The sequence below is a fragment of the Papio anubis genome, chromosome 7, assembly GCF_008728515.1.
Source record: "Papio anubis isolate 15944 chromosome 7, Panubis1.0, whole genome shotgun sequence".
Classification (NCBI taxonomy): Eukaryota; Metazoa; Chordata; class Mammalia; order Primates; family Cercopithecidae; genus Papio; species Papio anubis.
Genome location: NC_044982.1, coordinates 71,532,844 through 71,553,156, shown reverse-complemented (window position 1 = coordinate 71,553,156; position 20,313 = coordinate 71,532,844). Strand labels below are relative to the sequence as shown.

Sequence of the window (20,313 nt, the reverse complement as noted above, 5' to 3'; positions counted from 1 at the left end):
GCGCAGCCCTAAGTCCCACCCCTCTACGGAGGTTTCTCTTGCGCCCGGGAATCTCTGCCTACAGTCACACCTCCATCTCTCATCTTTCTGCTCTTAACTGGGAGTGCTCCGCCTAATCACTTTTCTTAAGGTGGATCGTCGAAGCATGACTTCTCCCCCGAAATCACATCCCTAGACAGCCTCCTATTTTACCACTAACTTTACTACTGCAGTTATTCAGCGGTAGGAAACTGAAACCAAAAGCCAGTCGATGCAAATAAACATCTAAACTGTTTCAGGAGCCGCGCAGAAAGAACGCGGCGGTGTGCCCCGGAAGCGGAAGCGCATCCTCCTCTAGAAAGGCTGGACTACGCGGAGTGGTGACGTTTCCTCATTGGGCGGAAGGTTCGGTGGCACTCGTCGGTTTTCCAGCTGGTGGGAGTTGGCGACGCGGTGCTGGGCGTTGGGACCCTACTTTTAGTTTGGGAAGTTGGGTTGTGGGGTCATACCTGTCTGTCTGCTCCCAGTTTTCTTGGGTTTCTTCCCACGGCGTGGGGCCTCGCTAAGGAATTCCCGGCCCCTTAGGGCCACGGCGTTAGCGGTGTCTTTTGCGGTAAGTGTCTGTTTTTTCCCGCCCCACACTACGGAGGGGCAGCTAGGGGCAGCCCCAGCGCTGCTCAGGAGGCGAGAGACTCTGGGGGAAGTCTGTCTCCCTGGCCACCGGCAGTCGTTACCAAGACTGAGGTTCTGTGGCTCTTCTTTATCTCTTGTCTTCCATGAGAAGTTTTATTAAAGATGCACTGTGACCCTTTTGAGTTGTCTGCCGATTTACCTGCGCCAAATAAGATGTAGGCAGTTGCAGGCCTGACTCTTCATTTTGCTTTCCTGAGCAGGAATTTAGATGAGGCTACTTCCCCGAAAATCTTTCTACTGGTACCAGATTTTTATTTTTCCTGTGTGTGTGTGTAGTGCTTAACACAATGTCCTGCGTGTAGTAGACGTTCAATAAATGAATATAGAATATCAGTTGAATGCCAATAATGATTTAAGATAGATAGATAGCTCTCTCTGTACCATTTGACGCTGCGACCATCCATTTCTTGAAACTTTCCCCTGCTGCCTTTCTTCATGCTATCCTCACCTGATTGTTTCACATGCTTAATTTAACAAAATATATACTTGTTCTTGGCTACAAGGATACAGAAATGAATAACAGTAACTCTGCTATTGAGAAGCTAACGCACATAAATATACGTGATATCAAGATGGGTAATGAGAAACACTAGTTACGTGTAAAGAGCTATGGAAAGCTGTGGGAGAGCTAAAGTGCTCCTTAGGTGCTTTGTGACCCTCAGCCAGTTTCTATTCCAATCTAGCCTCAATATCCTCATCTACCTAATAGGCTTGTCATGAGGAAGAAAGGAGATTAGGTAAGAGGTTTGGTTTGGTTTAGTGCCTAGAACATAGCAATGGTGGTGCCACAGGGGAGGGAAATATTTCCCTCAAATCCCTTTTCCTCAGTTTTTTTATGTGGCCAACTGGTATTTTCTACCTTAATATAGAGATTATGCAAAAGCATTTTCAGGCCTTCCTTCCAGATTACTCTTCTCACCCGATCTATTTGGAAATTCTGGACCTGCCACAGGATTACAGTAAGATAAACATAAATGTAGCTTTTTAAAAATTGATTTTCTTCTATGTGCCGTGGAGAAAGGCTTGAGCATATGCCTCTTATCCCTCTTCCTTTTTTATTTTTCACTCTTCCTTTTTCTTTTCAACTTTAAGGCCAACCATTTCCAAGGAATTCTTTTGATTTTCGTTTTAATTTTCTTCTTGGTAGCATTTTGTGTAAAGATTCTTTTATGGTTGACCTCATAGCCAAAAAGTATCATAAAGAAATGATTCCCGGTGTTTTGAGTTATTACCTCTTGTTAATTGACTTTTTTTTGGTTATATTTTTTTTGCTGCAAAACTATGAATTGGTGCTGTGGTATTTACATAAAATGAGTTTTAAAATTTGAAAAACAATTACTTTAATGAATAGAAAGTTGCTTGATACTTCTTGATATAATTGAATATAACCTTTGGTGCTAAGTTAAGGCAGAGGTGGTATGATGCTTTATTTATCTTTTGAAGTCTTGTGTTAAACTGTTATATTTGATTAGGAGTTAGAACTTCTGTCATGCTGGGACAATTTCTGGAGTACATAGTAGGTGTTTAATGAATGAGTAAACGAATACAAGTGGCAGCTCCTTCCCAACCTCTAGTCTGTTGATTAGTTGCACTCTAATTCTCACAAGGAGCACTTTGGAAAATAATTTTCCCTTGACTTAATAATAATCTCAGTCATTACTAAAAATTGGAAATTAGAAAAAGGTATAAGAAAAATAAAAATTGCCAGGCCCAGTGGTTCACGCCTGTAATCCCAGCACTTTTGGAGGCCAAAGCAGGTGGATCACGAGGTCAGGAGTTTGAGACCAGCCTGGCCAAGATGTTGAAAACACATCTCTACTAAAAATACAAAAAATTAGCTGGGTTCGGTGGCAGGCGCCTGTAATCCCAGCTACTCGGGAGGCCGAGGCAGGAGAATCGCTTGAATTCAGAGGGCAGAGATTGCAGTGAGCCGAGATTGTGCACTCCAGCCTGGGCGACAGAGTGAGACTCCGCCTCAAAAGAAGAAAAAAAAAAAGTTTTTAGTTACTCATCATCCAGATATGACAAATGTTATTTTAACAGTTTATTAAAATATAATTCTTGGCTGGGCAGGATGGCTCAAACCTGTCCCAACACTTTGGGAGGCCGAGGCGGGCGGATCACAAGGTCAGGAGATCGAGACCATCCTGGCTAACAAGGTGAAACCCCATCTCTACTAAAAATACAAAAAATTAGCTGGGCATTGTGGCACTCACCTGCAGTCGCAGCTACACGGGAGGCTGAGGCAAGAGAATCACTTGAAACCGGAAGGCAGAGGTTGCAGTGAGCCGAGATCGTGCCACTATACTCTAGCCTGGGCAACAGAGAGACTCTGTCTCAAAAAAAAAAAAAAATATATATATATATATATATATGCACACACACATAATTCTTACACAGTTCACCTAAAGTGTACAATTGAAAGGATTATAGTGTATTTACAAAGTTGTGCAACCATCACCATAATCAATTTTCATACATTTTTATCATCCCATGAAGAAACCCCATACCTATTAGCAATCATTCCCTATTTTACTCCATCTCCTGAGCCCTAAGCAACTATTAATCCACTTTCTGTCTCTATAGATTTACGTATTCTGAACAATTCATATGGAACTATAATATGTGGTCTTTTGTGACTGGGTTTTTTCACTTAGTTTCGAAGATTAATCCATGTTGTAGCATGTGTTCAGTACTGCATTTCTTTTTATTGCCTACTAATATCCCATTGCATTTTATTTTACGTTTTACTTATCCATTCATAAGTTGAAAGATACTTGGGTTGTTTCTACTTTTTGGCTATTATGAATAATGCTGCTATGACCATTCATGTACAAGTATTTGGATGATATCTCATTAAGATTTTGATTTACAATTCCCTGATGGCTAATATTTTTTAATACTTGTTTTTAGACTGTGTTTAACAAAATATGGATTATATTACATATGCAGTTTTGTAGTCTGCCTTTTGCATTTAAGCCTGTTTTTAGCATTAGCAAGCATATTTTACAAAAGAGTTTTCCTAATTTTTGCTCCCCTTTTTACTCCCCCCAAAACCATAATTCTTGGGAAACCTTGCTTAAATTAATATACCTAGAAAATACAATCCATGTTAATATATACTAAATTATTATTGGTTGTTACCATGGTATGGGAGCTGGTAGAATTAGGGGAATTATATTTTCTACCTTAAATATTTTTGTAATGTTTCAACTTTTACAATGAACGTATGTCATTTTGTAATCACAGAACATAAAGGTGAATTATTTCCCTGTGGAATAAGTAGATTCAGCATGAAAAACACTTCCTAAATTTGAAAGTCATAATTAACATTGTAAAGTTAGTCATTAAAATATATTTTACTAAGCTGGGCACAGTGGCTCATGCCTGTAATCCCAGCACTTTGGGAGGCTGAGGCGGGCGGATCACGAGGTCAAGAGATCAAGACCATCCTGGCCAACATGGTGAAACCCCGTCTCTACTAAAAATACAAAAATTAGGTAGGCATGGTGGCATGCGCCTGTAGTCCTAGCTACTTGGGAGGCTGAGGCAGAAGAATTGCTTGAACCTGGGAGGCGGAAGTTGCAGTGAGCTGAGATCACGCCACTGCACTCTTGCCTGGTGACAGAACAAGACTCCATCTCAAAAAAAAAAATGTGTGTGTGTGTGTGTGTGTGTGTGTGTGTGTGTGTGTATATATATTTTTTTTTTTTTTCTAAATACAATACTTACAGGCCATTTTGTTAACTAAATTTACTTTTCTGTGGTCCTAGACTGTGAACACATATGCTGTGCAGAGTTAAGAAAAATATTTAATATTAAAGTCAGAAAAGCAAATACTGGTTATTAGCCTTTGACTACTTTATAGAAAAGTATACAGTTGTCCCTTGGTATCTTGGGGGGATTGATTCCAGGACCAAAATCAGAGGATGCTCAACTCCATGATATAAAATGGCATAGTATTTGTTTATAACCTATGCACACCCTTCCATATACTTTAAAGCATCTCTAGATCATTTATAAATACCTAATACAAAATATAAATAGTTGTTATACCATATTTATATACTTAAGTAAATACTCGTTATACTGTATTGTTTAGGAAATAATGACAAGAAAAGTCTGTACATGTTTACTACAGGCACAATTTTTTTTCTGAACATTTTGATTTGTGGTTGGTTGAATCCATGGTTGTGAAGCCCTGGATACAGAAGGCTGATTATACTATGCAGAAGTAATTTTTCTAAGTATATTTAGTTCTTGAGGCTAGTATTGATTCAAAAAGTCATTGACAAGGACTTAGAAGAAAGAACTTTTGGCCAGGTGCAGTGGCTCACACCTGTCTATAATCTGAGCACTTTGGGAGGCCGAGGCGGGTGGATCATCTGAGGTCAGGAGTTCAAGACCAGCCTGACCAACATGGTGAAACCCTGTCTCTACTAAAAATACAAAAAATTACCTGGGCGTGGTGGCGGGCGCCTGTAATCCCAGCTGCTCTGGAGGTTGCAGTGAGCTGAGATTGCCCCATTGCACTCCATCCTGGGCAACAAGAGTGAAACTCTATCTCAAAAAATAAAAAAAGAACTTTTTTGTAGGGATTGTGTTGTAATAGGATTTGATCATTAGACTCTGTTTTATAATCTCAAATCAGACAAATCTGACATGAATATTTATAATTGTTTATGTAGAGGAAGGTGGGTTTTTGGGCACTGCAGTTTCTGTTGAATAAGAATCTGGCAGTTGTAATTGGCACTAAAGTTTAAAGATACCAGGAGTGGCTCCTGGATGATGGGACAGACACTTTAGTAAGATTGTTCAGAAAATGTCCACCTTACTTACACTCCAAATAATACAGAGATAGATACTCTGTATCATTAAAAAAAGAAAGGAAGTTAATAGTTAATCTGCTAGGTTTTTGAAGACAGCTTTATACGTATTGTCTCATTTAATCCTCACAACAGGCGTTCAGGGTATCTACCTTGGTAATGGTATTATCTCCATTTTGCAAGTGAGGAAAGTGAGGCTCAGAGAGATTAAGTAAATGCCCAAAGTAACATAGCCAGTATGTAACAGAGCTAGGATTTGAATCTAAGTCTGTCAGACTCCAAAATCTATGCTCTTTCCAGTACTTCACACTGCAGCAGTAAGTGTGATACTTGGCCCTGTGCTTACCTTACTTAGGGCACCCCAAACTTCAGCCTGTTTCCATTGCTCACTATCTAAATCCTAGTCAGACCCCAGTTAGAAGACCCTGTAACTCGAGCCAGGATCAGTCCTTGTATGTACTATTCTGATTGCAGTGATACTTATCATGTCTTTGTGAATGTTGCAATTATGCCTTCACAAAGAGGAATATATATCTTTAAATATGATTAAAATATGATTTCTCCTATTATGGCATAGCAGCAAAATTTGTCCTTGCAGTTTCCAGCAGGTATATTCAGCCCTATAATTTAAAGCATCATTCATACTCTAGCCAAAGGACTGTGGGAAGTCATTTTGCTTTTTTTGGCAGGGAATGGCTGTTCTATTCCCTATCCTACTTATATCGTAAAATTGTTGTAAGAGTGGATTGAGGTAATAGATGTTCAACTGTAGAAAAGTACTGTGTGCTAATCTGTTACCTTTCTAAAAGCCCCATCTAAGTAGAGATGATTCTTTTGTGAAATTCTAGCATATCCAGATTTATTTCTATAAATTCATTTTAGTTAGGCAAGAGAATCTTGAGAGTGTCCTTGAATTGTAGATTACTCCAATCTGAGATTAAGGCTTAGCTATTAACATACAAAAGGTGTTTTGCACTTTACTGTACATACTAGAACAAGGTGAGATTAATTTTTAAGTATCTTGTTGGAAATGCATGACAGGGAAATTCTGAAGAAGAATTATAAGTAATGACAAATAGATATATTTAATGTACAGTATAAATTACCCAAGTTACTGATTTTCTTTTGATTCATCATATTATCTTCATTGATTTATTTTGGTGGCTTTTAACAAGTATTTGCAATGCCTTTCATGACTTTAGTTCTTTTGTCTCACTTTTTCCCTAAGGCCTTAAATACATCATTTCATTCATTCATAATGTTCATTTTTATTAAGGATTTACTGTGTAAGACTGAGGATAGATAAAGCAGTGAACTCACAGGAGAAAGCAAAAGAGGCAAAAATCCCTGCCCTTATGTAGGTTAATTTTTTTTTTTCTTTTTCTTTTTTCTTTTTTTTTTTGTTGAGGTGGAGTTTTGCTCTTTCACCCAGGCTGGAGTGCAGTGGCACGATCTGGGCTCACCGCAAGCTCCACCTCCTGGGTTCAAGCGATTCTCATGCCTCAGCCTTCTGAGTACCTGGGATTACAGGCATCTGCCACCATGCCTGGCTAATTTTGATATTTTTAGTAGAGACGGGGTTTCACCATGTTGGCCAGGCTGGTCTCGAACTCCTGACCTCAAGAGGTTCACCCACCTCGGCCTCCCAAAGTGCTGGGATTACAGGCATGAGCCACCATGCCTAGCTGCAGCTTACATTTCAATAGTGAGATTATAGATGACAAATAATATAAATAAGCCATATGTCAGTTGCTAATAGAACAATAGGAAAAAATATAGGGAAGGGGGTTGCAGTTTTAAATAAGTGATTAGGGAAGACCTCATTGAGTAATGGCATCTGGACAAATCTGAAGGAAATGAGGGAGGGAGTTATGTTGTCAAGCAGAGGAAGAGCATGCCGGCTAGTACCGAGACACTGAGGTGGAAATGTGTAGCAGCAATGGCAAGGAGGTCAGTATGATTAAAATCATTCATGCGTGTGTGTGTGTGTGTGTGTGTGTGTGTGTGTGTGTGTGTGTGTGTGTTGAGGGGGCCTTACAGTCCATTCTGCGGACTTTACGTCTGTGTATATTGAGATTTTAAGCAAAATTTTAACACGGAGTTTTCAGGAACACATCATCCTTGGACATTGTAGAGGAAACACTGTAAATGAAAGGTATTATTAGATGTTCTTACCTCTCTACTGAAATGCAAGATTTTATTTTATTGTTTTTGTGTTTTGTTTTTTTGAGACGGAGTTTCGCTCTTGTCACCCAGGCTGGAGTGCAGTGGCGCCAGATCGGCTTACTGCAACTTCTACCTCCTGGTTCAAGCGATTCTCCTGCCTCAGTCTCCTGAGTAGCTGGGATTCTGGGCATGTGCCACCAACCATGGCTAATTTTTGTGTTTTTAGTAGAGATGGGGTTTTGCCATGTTGGCCAGGCTGGTCTTGAACTCCTGACTTCAGGTGATCCACCCACCTTGGTCTCCCAAAGTGCTGGGATTACAGGCATGAGCCACTGGGCCCAGAGAGATTTTATTATTTTATATATTAAAACTATATGTATTCGTGTCTTATATAATAAAATATATATGTTTTTTAATTTAAGGCAAAAATGTTTTAAAATATACTGCCAGTAACTACTTACAGAAGGAAAAGTGTATTGGAAAACCTCACAGAAGTTTTTAAAATTTTTTAATTTAAAACAACCAGTTAACATGGAAAGTTAGATTTATATTTAAGAATTAACTAGGCAGCCATAAAAAGAATGAAATCATGTCCTTTGCAGCAACATGGATGGAGCTGGAGGCCATTATCCTAAGAGAGCTAATTCAGAAACAGAAAATCAAATATCTCATCTTCTCACTTATAAGTGGGAGCTAAACATAGGTACACATGGACATAAAGATGAAAATGGTAGACACAGAGCATTCCAAAATGGGGGAGTTTGGGAGGAGACTGAAGATTGAAAAAGTATGTCTTGGGTTCAAGTTTCAATATTTGGGTCATACGTGTATAAGCCCAGTCCCCAGCATTACACAGTATACTGATGTAACAAATATACACATGTACCCTCTGAATCTAAAATAAATTAATTAAAAAAGTTAAAGACACTTCCTAGAGTTTGCCCCCAAAAAAGTTAACTAGTATAGCTTATCTATTTATTTATTTATTTAGAGATGGAGTCTCACTCTGTCTCCCAGGCTGGAATACAATGATGTGATCTCGGCTCACTGCAACCTCCACTTCCCGGGTTCAAGTGATTCTCCTGCCACAGCCTCCTGAGTAGTTGGAACTACTGGAGTGCACCACCATACCCGATCAAGTTTTGTATATTTTGTAGAGATGGGATTTCACCATGTCAACTAGACTGGTCTTGAACTCCCAACCTCAAGCAGTCTGCCCACCTCAGCCTCCCAGAGGGCTGGGCTTACAGGCATAAGCCACCATGCTTGGCCTAGTATAGCTTTTTAAGATGGAGGATGATCTGTTTATGACATGACCTCTAAAAAAGTTAATTGTGGTGTCATGAATAGGATTATATCACTCCCAGTACCACGGTAAAGGATATGAACTGAAACATCTGAATCTTATTTCTTAAATGAAGAATATTAATTAAGGATCAATAATTATTTTGTATAATGGGTATGGCATAAGAAATAAGTCCTGGATCTTTTCCATGAAGTAGTTGGCTCTCAGGTTAAGTAACAATGTAACTGTAAAAAACTCTTATGGTAAGCAATTTTTTTTCAATTTCATCAAGTATTGGTAGTAAGTTTTTTTAAAGTTCTAAATTACCAAATTGTACTTGAGTAAAAGTGTAGTGTTTAATTTATAGCTCAGCCTGGGATATATGTTTGCCAGTGATAGGTCCTCGAATGCATTTTCCCTTCCTGCCTTTTTTTGATTCCTCTCACCTCTTTGCTTTCTCTATGGTGAATGAGTCAGCTATTTAATTTTCCTGTTTGTCTTAAAATTAATTAATTTATTTATTTATTGAGACGGAATTTCGCTCTTTTGCCCAGGCTGAAGTGCAATGGCGCGATCTCTGACTTACCGCAATCTCCACTTCCCAGGTTCAAGCGATTCATCTGTCGCAGCCTCCCAAGTAGCTGGCATTACAGGCATGTGCCACCATACCCGGTTAATTTTGTATTTTTAATGGAGACGGGGTTTATCCATTTTGGTCAGGGTGGTCTCAAACTCCCAACCTCAGGTGATCTGCCCGCCTCGGCCTCCCAAAGTGCTGGGATTACAAGCGTGAGCCACTGCACCCAGCCCCAAATTTATTTTTTTTAATACGGATGTATCAACTCTTGTTGCCCAGGCTGGAGTGCAATGGTGCAATCTCAGTTCACTATAACCTCTGCCTCCCATCTTCAAGCGTTTCTCCTGCCTCAGCCTCCCGAGTAGCTGGAATTACAGGTGCCTGCCACCATGCCCAGCTAATTTTTTTTTTTTTTTTTTTGTATTTTTGGTAGAGACGGGGTTTTGCCATGTTGGCCAGGCTGGTCTCGAACTCCTGACCTCAGATGATTCACCCACCTCGGCCTCCCAAAGTGTTGGGATTACAGGCGTTAGCCACCACGCCCGGCCCTGTTTCTCTTATTTTTAATCCCCTGTGTGTTTTGTAGAGGGGATCTAGTCTGGATAATCTTGGTTGACTAAATTAGACTACATTAGCTCAGAAGGGTTACCAAAACAGTTGTTTTGAAGAGTTACCTTTTCTGCTAATATTGTTCATATTGGAAAATTGATATTCCCCAGACCTTGTTTTTAGAGCCCTTTGAAATCTCCGTTTCCTTCTAACTGTATACCCCTCTGTCCTGACCTGAATGTTTTGTTTCCTGTCCCCTAAATAATGCTCAGTGATCCATAAGTACAGTGCATATATAAGGCATAAGTGTGTCCCAGACTTTCTCTCTCCATTTCTGACTATGCTATTTCATCTTCCTCAAATTCCTTTTTGTCTTCTCCACTTACTAAAATTCTACTATTATTTCAGGACCAAATTCATACTCAGTCTTTCCAATAAAGCCTGTACCCTCTGCCTTAGTCTAAAATTCTTCCTTTTCTTTTTTCTTTTTTTTTTGGAGACAGAGTTGCACTCTGTCACCCAGGTTGGAGTGCAGTAGTGTGATCATGACCTCCTTGGCTCAAGCAGTCCTCCCATCAGCCTCCCTAGTAGCTGGGACTACAGGCACATGCCACCATGCCTGGTTACTTTTTTTTTTTTTTTTTTTTTAAGAGATGAGGTCCTGCTATGTTGCCCAGGCTGGTTTCCAACTCCTGAGCCCAAGTGATCCTACTTCCTTGGCCTCCCAAACTGCTGGGATTACAGGCTTGAGCCACTGTACCTGGCCTTTTTCTTCCTATTTCTTTTTTTTTTTTTCTTGTTCCAGAGAAGCAGAATCAATAAAGTATGTGTGTGTGTGTGTATAAATATATATGTAGAGAGATGGATATAAAGATAGATATTTGTTATAAGGAATTGGCTCAGGCCATTATGGAGACTTAAATCTCAAGATCTGTAGGATGAGTTGGCAAGCTGGAGACCCAGGAGAGCCCATGGTGTAGATCCAGTCTGAATCTGAAGGCCTGAGAACTCAGAGAGCCATTGATGTTCTTTTAATCCAAATGCTTGAGACCCACAAAGAACCATTGTTTCAGTTTGAAGGCAAGAAAAGCTGATGTCCCTGTTAATAAGCAGTCAAACAGGAGGAATTCTCTCTTAGTGTTTATTTTAGTATTCATTTATGTGCCTTGTCTTACCAGCTAGTAGATAAGCGTCTTGAGGGCAGGGACTACAAACCATATTTGCTTATTTATCACCCATAAGCCCTTGCATCCTTACAAGTAGTAAGTACATCTAATATATAATACTTTATAAAATAGTAAGATTTTAGAGCTGGAAAGGGTTTTTGACTCTTATTTAACTGAAACAAAGTCTGTTGCATGTGACTATTTTTTGGAAAAACCAGGATTAGAATTTTATTTTCAATTCCTCATCCAGGGTTTTTTCTAGTAGTTCTTATTAATAATAAATGATAACTTAAATCGTTATCTTATGTTAGAGTTTTCCTGGAATCAGAAACAGGTTTAAAATAGGAAGAGAACCAGCCTTGGCAGTATAGTGAGACCGCGTCTCTACAAATAATAAAAATTAGCTGGGCATGGTGGCAGGCATCTGTGGTCCCAGCTACTTGGGAGGGTAAGGCAGGAGGATTGCCTGCTCCCAGGAAGTTGAGGCTGCAGTCAGCTGCGATCACACCACTGCACTCCAGCTTGGGTCACAGTGAGTAAGACCATGTCTCAAAAAAAAAAAAAAAAAAGTAAAATAATATACCTCTTTCCTTTGTGGTTAGAAGAATAAAATGAAATAATGTATGTGGAATCACTTAGTACAGTGCTTTAATATAGCTAATAGCTCAACAGTTGCTTTTTTGTACTAGAAAAGTTATTAAAACTTTTTTCTTTCTTTTTTTTTTTTGCTTGGGAGCAAGAATCAAAATTGTTTGCAGAGTCCTTTAATGTAGGAAATTAGGCAATATTCCTGGAGATTTCACCTTATTTTTCTCTTTTAATTTAAAAATATGCATGATACATAATTCAGTATAAGTATTGTGCCAAAAAAAAGAGAACACATTTAATGTGAGTTTGTCATTATTTCCTCAAAGTATATTATTTGACATGTTAAATTTGCTGATTCATATGCAAGATTCCAATTAAGTATTTGAATATAAGGCATCATAACCAAGTGGCAGTTTTATCTTTATGACATGACTATATTTAAGCACAGGTTGAGGCTATGGAAGGTGAAATTACAGTATCTAAACACTAGAGTGATTTGAACTGAAATACTCTTTAGAACTCTTCAGTCATGGAAAATGAAATTGATTATTTTCATTTAATTTTTTTTCCTCTCCAGAGTTCTTTGTAAGTACATCTTAAAGCTGTCAAGATGGTTCTAGCAGACCTTGGAAGAAAAATAACATCAGCATTACGCTCGTTGAGTAATGCCACCATTATCAATGAAGAGGTATGTAAAATATTGTATGAAAAATACATATGATTGTATATTATCAGTAGCATTGGGAAGATGGCTTATTAATAATCTCTGTATTTATATGTATTTTGATGTAGACTTAATACTTGTAGACAGAAACCTAGAAGTGGATTCAGTAAGTAGTGTTTTATTGAGAAATTAACTACAACTTCAAATTTACTTCAACTTTCTATAAAGAATTTTCCCAAAAAAATCCAAAACAAAACTGACCTTAGCTTACATGTAAAAATGACATATTTTATCGTTTGAAAGTGTCTTAAATCTGGAACTGTACTTTTGTTTTCTCTGTTGATAAAGACCTAAAATTTCATTACCCTGCTTCTTTCTTCTTGGCTAGGCCTGTGTTTATCTGTCCTTTTCTTTGTGACTTTTATTTAGCAGTTTTGTAAAAGGCTAGCATTTCCATCTTGTCTGTTTTGATTCACTTTCTTTGAAATCTTCAGTTTTTTGGAGATTTTTGTAAGCCACTCCTTAGATCATATTAAAATACTTTTCTTCCTGGCTATATTGTTTTAAGATATTTCTTTGTTCCATTTGTCTCTCACAGATTGTATCTTAATGATTTATTAATTGAAAAAGATGACTATGGTTCACAAGTATACTTTATATTTTGTATTAACAATGGGAAAGTACTGAATTTGGTGTTAGAAGGCATTGTTTAGAGTCCCACTGTAGCTATTTAGTAGCTGTACGATGTAAATTTGGGCAACTCAACTTCAGATTCCTTAGTGTGTAAAATAGGAAAATAGCATTTACCGTAGAAAATAGTTTTAAGTATCAAATGAACTTTCTAACTTGGAGGTTAGAAAACTAATTCTTACGTAGAATTTGATCTCAACACTAAGCTGATGGAATTAAATAATTTTGAGACCATCTTAGAGATCATTTAGTTCAGCCTCTTATTTAACAGAAACAGAAAGTCAGTTTCATGTGATTATTTATTTGGAAGAACCAGGATTAGAACCTTTTTTTTCCTAATTCCTCATACAGGGCTTTTTCTAATACTTCTTATTAAATAATAAATCATAACTTAAATCATTTTTGTATTGTATTTCAGAATAAATAAAACAACTTTCCAAACAGTTTTCCCTGTTGGGTAGCCCTTATGTTCTTTGTCTTTATAGTAGAAAGGAAAGGAAACCGGGGGAGGAGTTCTTGGTGGGAAGTAGAGTAACAGCTGTTGCTTAAATTGGCAGCTTCTCTGTTCTTGATACTGTGCTGCTAGCTAATTAACAAGGAGAAAGCCCTCTAGTGAAAGATCAGTTCCAATTTTATCAGACTCCTTTAATGAGGGATAGAGAAAACTGATAAGCCTCTCCTTGTAGGGCATACAAAGTGAGGTGAAGGAGAGAGTTCATTCAACAAATAATTGAGGGCCTATGTTTTTGCAGACATTTTTGCTGGCACCAGAGATACAGTGGTGAACAAAATAGACTAAAATTCCTACCCTCATAGAGCTTACATTCTAGTGTGTGAGCACTTTATATACATGAGTGGCTAAAGCCTCATCTTTTCTTAAGACTTTTAATTTTATGACCTTTTAACTACAGTGCCTTGCAATTCAACAAACATATGATGATAATAAGTTATTAATAGAGGCTAGCCTGCTTTCCAGCTGTATTCTGCTGCACTAAGTAAAAGTGACAAGACTGGCTAACTTTCTTCTGTCACATTTACTTCCACAGTTGTCCAGTTTTTAAGAAAAGCAAATATTAAGCTGGGCGTGGTGGCTCACACCTGTAATCCTAGCACTCTGGGAGGCTGAGGTGGGTGGATCACCTGAGGTCAGGAGTTTGAGACCAACCTGGCCGACATAGTGAAACTCTGTCTCTACTAAAAATATAAAAAATTAGCTGGGCGTGATGGCAGGCGCCTGTAATCCCAGCTACTAGGGAGGCTGAGGCAGGAGATTCGCTTGAATCCGGGAGGTGGAGGTTGCAGTGAGCCGAGATCATGCCATTGCACTCCAGCCTATGCAACAATAGCGAAACTCCGTTTCAAAAAAAAAGAAAAAAAGAAAAGCAAATATTGTGACTATATACCACTACGTAATAACAACAGGAGCTCTTCAGTAACTTAGAAAACATCAAAGGCAACATCTATTTGTAGAAACTTTTTTTGGCTTGAATATTGTCTTTATTATTATTACTTTGTATGTGTGGTTTTTTTTGTTTTTTTGTTTGTTTTTGTTTTTGTTTGTTTTTTGTTTTGAGACAAAGTCTTACTCTGTCGCCCAGGCTGGAGTGCAGTGGCACTGTCTTGGTTCTCTGCAGCCTCAGCCTCCTGAGTAACTGGGATTACAGACACATGCCAGCATGCCCAGCTAATTTTTGTATTTTTAGTAGAGTTGGAGTTTTGCCATGTTGGCCAGGCTGGTCTTGAACTCCTGACCTCAAGTGATCTGCCCACCTCGGCCTCCCAAAGTATTGGGATTACAGGCGTGAGCCACCATGCCCAGCCTATACTTACTTTTACATAGGAATAAAATTGTGGTAATTAATACTTGGGTGTGTAAAACTAAATGGGGTTTCTTATTTTGACAAAATGACTTACATTTAATAAAATTATCTCTTCAGAACTAACTGAAAAACCCAGTATTGTGGTATTATTTTATTAAGCTATGGTTATATAATTGATCAACCATTGTTTTTATGGAACTTAAATTATACATTGGGTACTTTAAATTTCATTTATTTCTTTATTTTCAGGTATTGAATGCTATGCTAAAAGAAGTCTGTACCGCTTTGTTGGAAGCAGATGTTAATATTAAACTAGTAAAGCAACTGAGAGAAAATGTTAAGTAAGTTAAATTAATCAGGTAAAAAACAGGCACAGTTAAGTTTAGTTTACAGGAAAGAAGTGCTAACTAGAAGTGTTTGCTATATCAGGAATCATTTCTGCTCTGCAGCACTGGAAAAGTGCTGTGTGGGAGCTCATATGTTCAGCGAGAGCATGTGTAGTATGTTTCCATAATGATAGTTCAAAGAATAAACTACATGTGGTTTTCATTTAAATACATTTTTTTTTTCTATTTTACTAGTCTTTTATTTGGATGGATTTAATTAAATACTGTGTAGTATTTTTATATATAAAGCCTTTTAACAATTCAGGTTCTTCATAGAAAAGTACTGCCATTTTATTCTTTTTAGGCTTAAGATGATATTAACCGTTATTGGAGAGCTGTATTCTCTTTCGTTCTCCTTTTGGTTTCTCTGTTTCATATTTGAATGAGAAATTAATGTATGCGGTCTCAGCTGTCATATTCATTGGGAGAGGCACTGAGTTGGCAGGACACACAGAACAATACAGGTAGCTGAGTTAACTGCTTGAATCTTATCCCTTATCATGCTTTAGATATTTCTTCTTGTATTGTTAGACTGAGATTAGTTGTGGGACTACCAGCATTTAAGCATTTAGAAATAGAGAAAGTAGCCGGGCGTGGTGGCTCACGCCTGTAATCCCAGCACTTTGGGAGGCTGAGGCGGGAGGAACATGAGGTCAGGAGATGGAGACCAGCCTGGCCAACATGGTGAAACCCCGTCTCTACTAAAAATAAAAAAATTAGCCGGGCATGGTGGCATACGCCTGTAAACCCAGCTACTCAGGAGGCTGAGGCAGGAAAATTGCTTGAGCTTGGGAGACAGGTTGCAGTGAGCTGAGATCATGCCACTGCACTCTGGCCTGGCTGACAGAGCGAGACTCTGTCTCAAAAAAAAAAAAAAAAAAAAAAAAGAAGAAATAGAGAAAGTAGTCCTGATTTCTGTTGTAAAGATATGTAAAATATATAAGCTGCAAGCAAAGTAAATAAAACTAGTTCTTTGTGGTGGTATTAGGACAAATTTATACTTTCAGGTGTAATCCTTGAAAACCAAAGTCTTGTGTCTAATACTTCATGGCTAAAACTCTTTATGATATAGACTTACGAATCTGTAGTAATTACATGCATGTTAATTGGAAGACTATTAATATGAATGACTGAATAGTCGTACATTCTTTGGAGCAGAAGCTTTTGTTTCTTAGAGTTTCTTAACTGATTTTCTCCTCCCCATCCCAATCACCAACCACCATCATAAAGGTCTGCTATTGATCTTGAAGAGATGGCATCTGGTCTTAACAAAAGAAAAATGATTCAGCATGCTGTATTTAAAGAACTTGTGAAGGTAAAAGTATATGAAGATTGTGCTGTGATTCTATACTCGGTGAATAAAAATACATTAGCACTACACATATTTCAGAATATTTTTAACATGTCTTTATGGAATATTCATCTGTATTAACATATTAATGAAAGGATCATTAAGTTTTCTGAGGAACCTTTTTTTTTTTTTTTTTTTTTTCCTTTGAGAAGGAGTTTCACTCTCGTTGCCCAGGCTGGAGTGCAATGACGTGATCTTGGTTCACCGCAACCTCCGCCTCCTGGGTTCAAGTGATTCTCCTGCCTCAGCCTCCCAAGTAGCTGGGATTACAGGCATGCACCACCACGCCTGGCTAATTTTGTATTTTTGGTAGAGACAGGGTTTCTCTATGTTGGTCAGCCTGGTCTTGAACTCCCGACCTCAGGTGATCTGCTTGCCTTGGCCTCCCTAAGTACTGGGATTACAGGTATAAGCCACTGCACCTGGTCAGGACCTATTTTTATTGTAGACTTTACTGAATATACAGAATTCCGAGTGCAGATGTGACGGCTAGTACTATTCCTGCAAAAAATGCCAAAACCAAGATGCGATGAGTGAAATTTCACTACAGATTGGTTGATGAAAGGGCCTAAGTTTTTCTTCTTTCACTATCGTGTTTTGCCTAGTGATGGTCCTGCTTTTATATGGCAAAGTCACACATAGCAAATATTCTTTTCTACACTGTTCATTGTGTAAGGAATTCCCTTTGCAAAGACCAAGTATCCCAATTCTTGCCTAGATTATGAGCAATTTTGAATTAGTGAAAGTTTTATTTTCAAGTAGTAAATATAGCTGGTTGCCCCTGCCTCATCTTATTGCTGATCATGCAAATTATGGTGAAAATCTTAGAGCTTAAAATATATATATATTGGCTCAGTTGTGGAAGAAAAAAAGAAAGGAGCTGTTAAAAAAATTATTTTAGTCCAGGCACAGTGGCTCATGCCTGTAATCACAGTGCTTTGGAAGGCGGAGGTGGGAGGATTCCTTGAGGCCAGGAGTTTGAGACTAACCTGGGCAATGCAGTGAGAACCAGTCTCTACAAAAAAAAAAAGAAAAAAAATTGGTGAAAATAACTGGTGCAGGCTGGTTGCAGTGGCTCACATCTGTAATCCCAGCACTTTGGGAGGCTGAGGTGGGTGAATCACCCAAGGTCAGGAGTTCGAGACCAGCCTGACCAACATGGTGTAATCCCATCTCTACTAAAAATACAAAAATTAGCTGGGCATGGTGGTGCACGTCTGTAGTCCCAGCTACTGAGGAGGCTGAGGCAGGAGGATTGGTTGAGCCCCAGAGTTCAGGGGTGCAGTGAGCCATGATTGTACCACTGCACTCCAGACTTGGGGAGAGGGTGAGACCCTGTCTTAAAAAAAAAACAAAAAAAATTTTTTTAGAGCAATAGATGGCTACTAGTTCTACAATCATTTTCCCCGCCACATTGTATGAATATTTTCTTTCTTTTTTTTTTTTTTTTGAGTCTCCCTCTGTCACTGAGGCTGAAGTGCAATGGCATGATCTCTGCTCACTGCAACCTCTGCCTGCTGGGTTCAAGCAGTTCTCCTGTCTCAGCCTCCCGAGTAGCTGGGACTATAAAGGTGCACACCACCACACCCAACTAATTTTTGTATTTTTAGTACAAACAAGTTTTCACATCTTGGCCAGTCTGACCTTGAACACCTGACCTCAAGTGATCCACCCACCTCAGCCTCCCAAAGTGCTGGGATTACAGGCGTGAGCCATCATGCCCGGCCTGAATATATTTACTGTTTTGGTACCAACCGCACTGAAAGGATTTTGAAAAAGTTGTGTATCTCAGACGAGTATGTAATTTTCATTTACTCCACTAGACTAATTAATTAAAAAAAGAAAAAAAAGAAATTCAGACCTAAAAGAGGTCAGAATTTATCCTGTTCATACTTACCAGTTTGCAGTTGAGAAAACTGAGCTAGTTAGTGGCACACCCAGGTATGATCTCCAAACTCCTTGTGTAACACTCTTCATTTCCTGATTGCTTTTCACTTAGTGTCTGAGGTCAGCACAGTGTGAGTGGAATTTTTTCTTTTTCTTTTTCTTTTTTTTGAGATGGAGTCTTGCTCTGTTGCCAGGCTGAAGTGCAGTGGCGCGATCTTGGCTCATTGCAACCTCTGCCTCCCGGGTTCAAGCAATTCTCCTGCCTCAGTCTCCCAAGTAGCTGGGATTACAGTCGTGCGCTACCTTGCCCAGCTAATTTTTTTTTTTTTTGTATTTTTAGTAGAGACGGGGTTTCACCATTTTGGCCAAGATGGTCTCGATCTCCTGACCTAGTGATCCACCCACCTCGGCCTCCCAAAGTGCTGGGATTATAAGCATGAGCCACCGTACCTGGCCTTTTTTTTTTTTTTTTTTTAAAGAGATAGTCTGACTCTGTTACCCAGGCTGGAGTGCAGTGGTGCAATCATGGCTCACTGTAGCCTCAACCTCTTGGGCTCAAACAATCCTGCCTCAGTACCCGCCAAGTAGCTGGACTACAGATACATGCCACCACGCCCAGCTAGTGTTTGCATTTTTTGTAGAGACAAGGTTTTGCCATGTTGCCCTAGCTGGTCTTGATCTTCTGAACTCAAGTGATCCACCTGCCTTGGCTTCCCTAAGTGTTAGGATTGCAGGTGTCAGCCACTGTGCCTGGCCGGCAATTTTTATTGTTAGGGGCTCATAACTATAGGCAATTCTGGAGCATCAAGTGCTTTATTAAGAAGCATTTATTAAGTACCTACTTTATTTCAGGAAGTATGCCAAATGCTGCTGACAGCAGAGATAAATAAAACTGGTCCTTATACACAGATGCTTATGGTCTAGAGCAATGGTGTACAAAACAAGGTCAAAATTATTTTCATAATACTGAGACACTATTTGACTTTTGTACTATGTTGACGTTTGCACTGAAAACAATGGTAGGTAAAACTCCCTAGTATGAATCAAGGCAGTGGCACCATACGATACTAGTAGTTTCTGGACTCTTTATTTATTTATTTTTTTAAAAACAGAGTCCCTGTCATTCAAGGTAGAGTACAGTGGTGTGATCAGAGCTCACTGTGGCCTCAAATTCATGGGCTCAAGCGGTCTTCTCTCCTCAGCTTCCAGAGAAGCTAGGACCAATGGCATGCACCACTGTGTTTTGTTGTTTGTTTGTTTTGAGACAGGGTCCTACTCTGTTGCCCAGGCTGGAGTGCAGTGGTGTGATCATGGCTTGCTGCAGCCTCATCCTCCCTGGGCTCAGGTGATCCCTACACCTGAGCCTCCCTAGTAGCTGGGACTACTACTCTTTGAGCCCAGGAGTTTGAGACCAGCCTGAGCAACATGATGAAATCCCATCACTACAAAAAATACAAAAATTAGCTGGGAATGGTGGCTTACACCTGTAAACTCAGTTACTCGGGAGGGTAAGTTGAATCTGGGAGGTGGAGGTTACAGTGAGCTGAGATCATGCCACTGCACTCCAGCCTGGGCAACAGAGCGAGACCTGTCTTTAAAAAAAAAAACAAAGGCCACCAGGCACAGTGGTGCATGCCTGTAATCCCAGCACTTTGGGAGGCCGAGGCGGGTGGATCACCTGAGGTC

The 20,313-nt window shown here is 39.2% G+C and overlaps 1 protein-coding gene across 3 annotated transcripts in view; it reads left to right on the top strand.

Moving 5' to 3' along the window:
* The first annotated feature begins 15 nt into the window (after positions 1-15).
* The window catches only part of SRP54 (signal recognition particle 54), a 46,462-nt gene continuing 26,164 nt past the window's right edge, over positions 16-20,313 (top strand). The window contains exons 1-4 of one of the 3 annotated variants that reach the window (XM_003901698.4): positions 16-592; positions 12,407-12,517; positions 15,253-15,344; positions 16,620-16,704. In XM_003901698.4, the coding sequence (XP_003901747.1) occupies positions 12,440-12,517; positions 15,253-15,344; positions 16,620-16,704 (255 nt within the window). In that variant the 5' untranslated portion in view covers positions 16-592; positions 12,407-12,439. Of the gene's footprint in view, positions 593-9,025; positions 9,213-12,406; positions 12,518-15,252; positions 15,345-16,619; positions 16,705-20,313 lie in introns of those variants that run through there. The other 2 variants (XM_009211389.2, XM_009211388.1) reach the window with 2 other exon arrangements.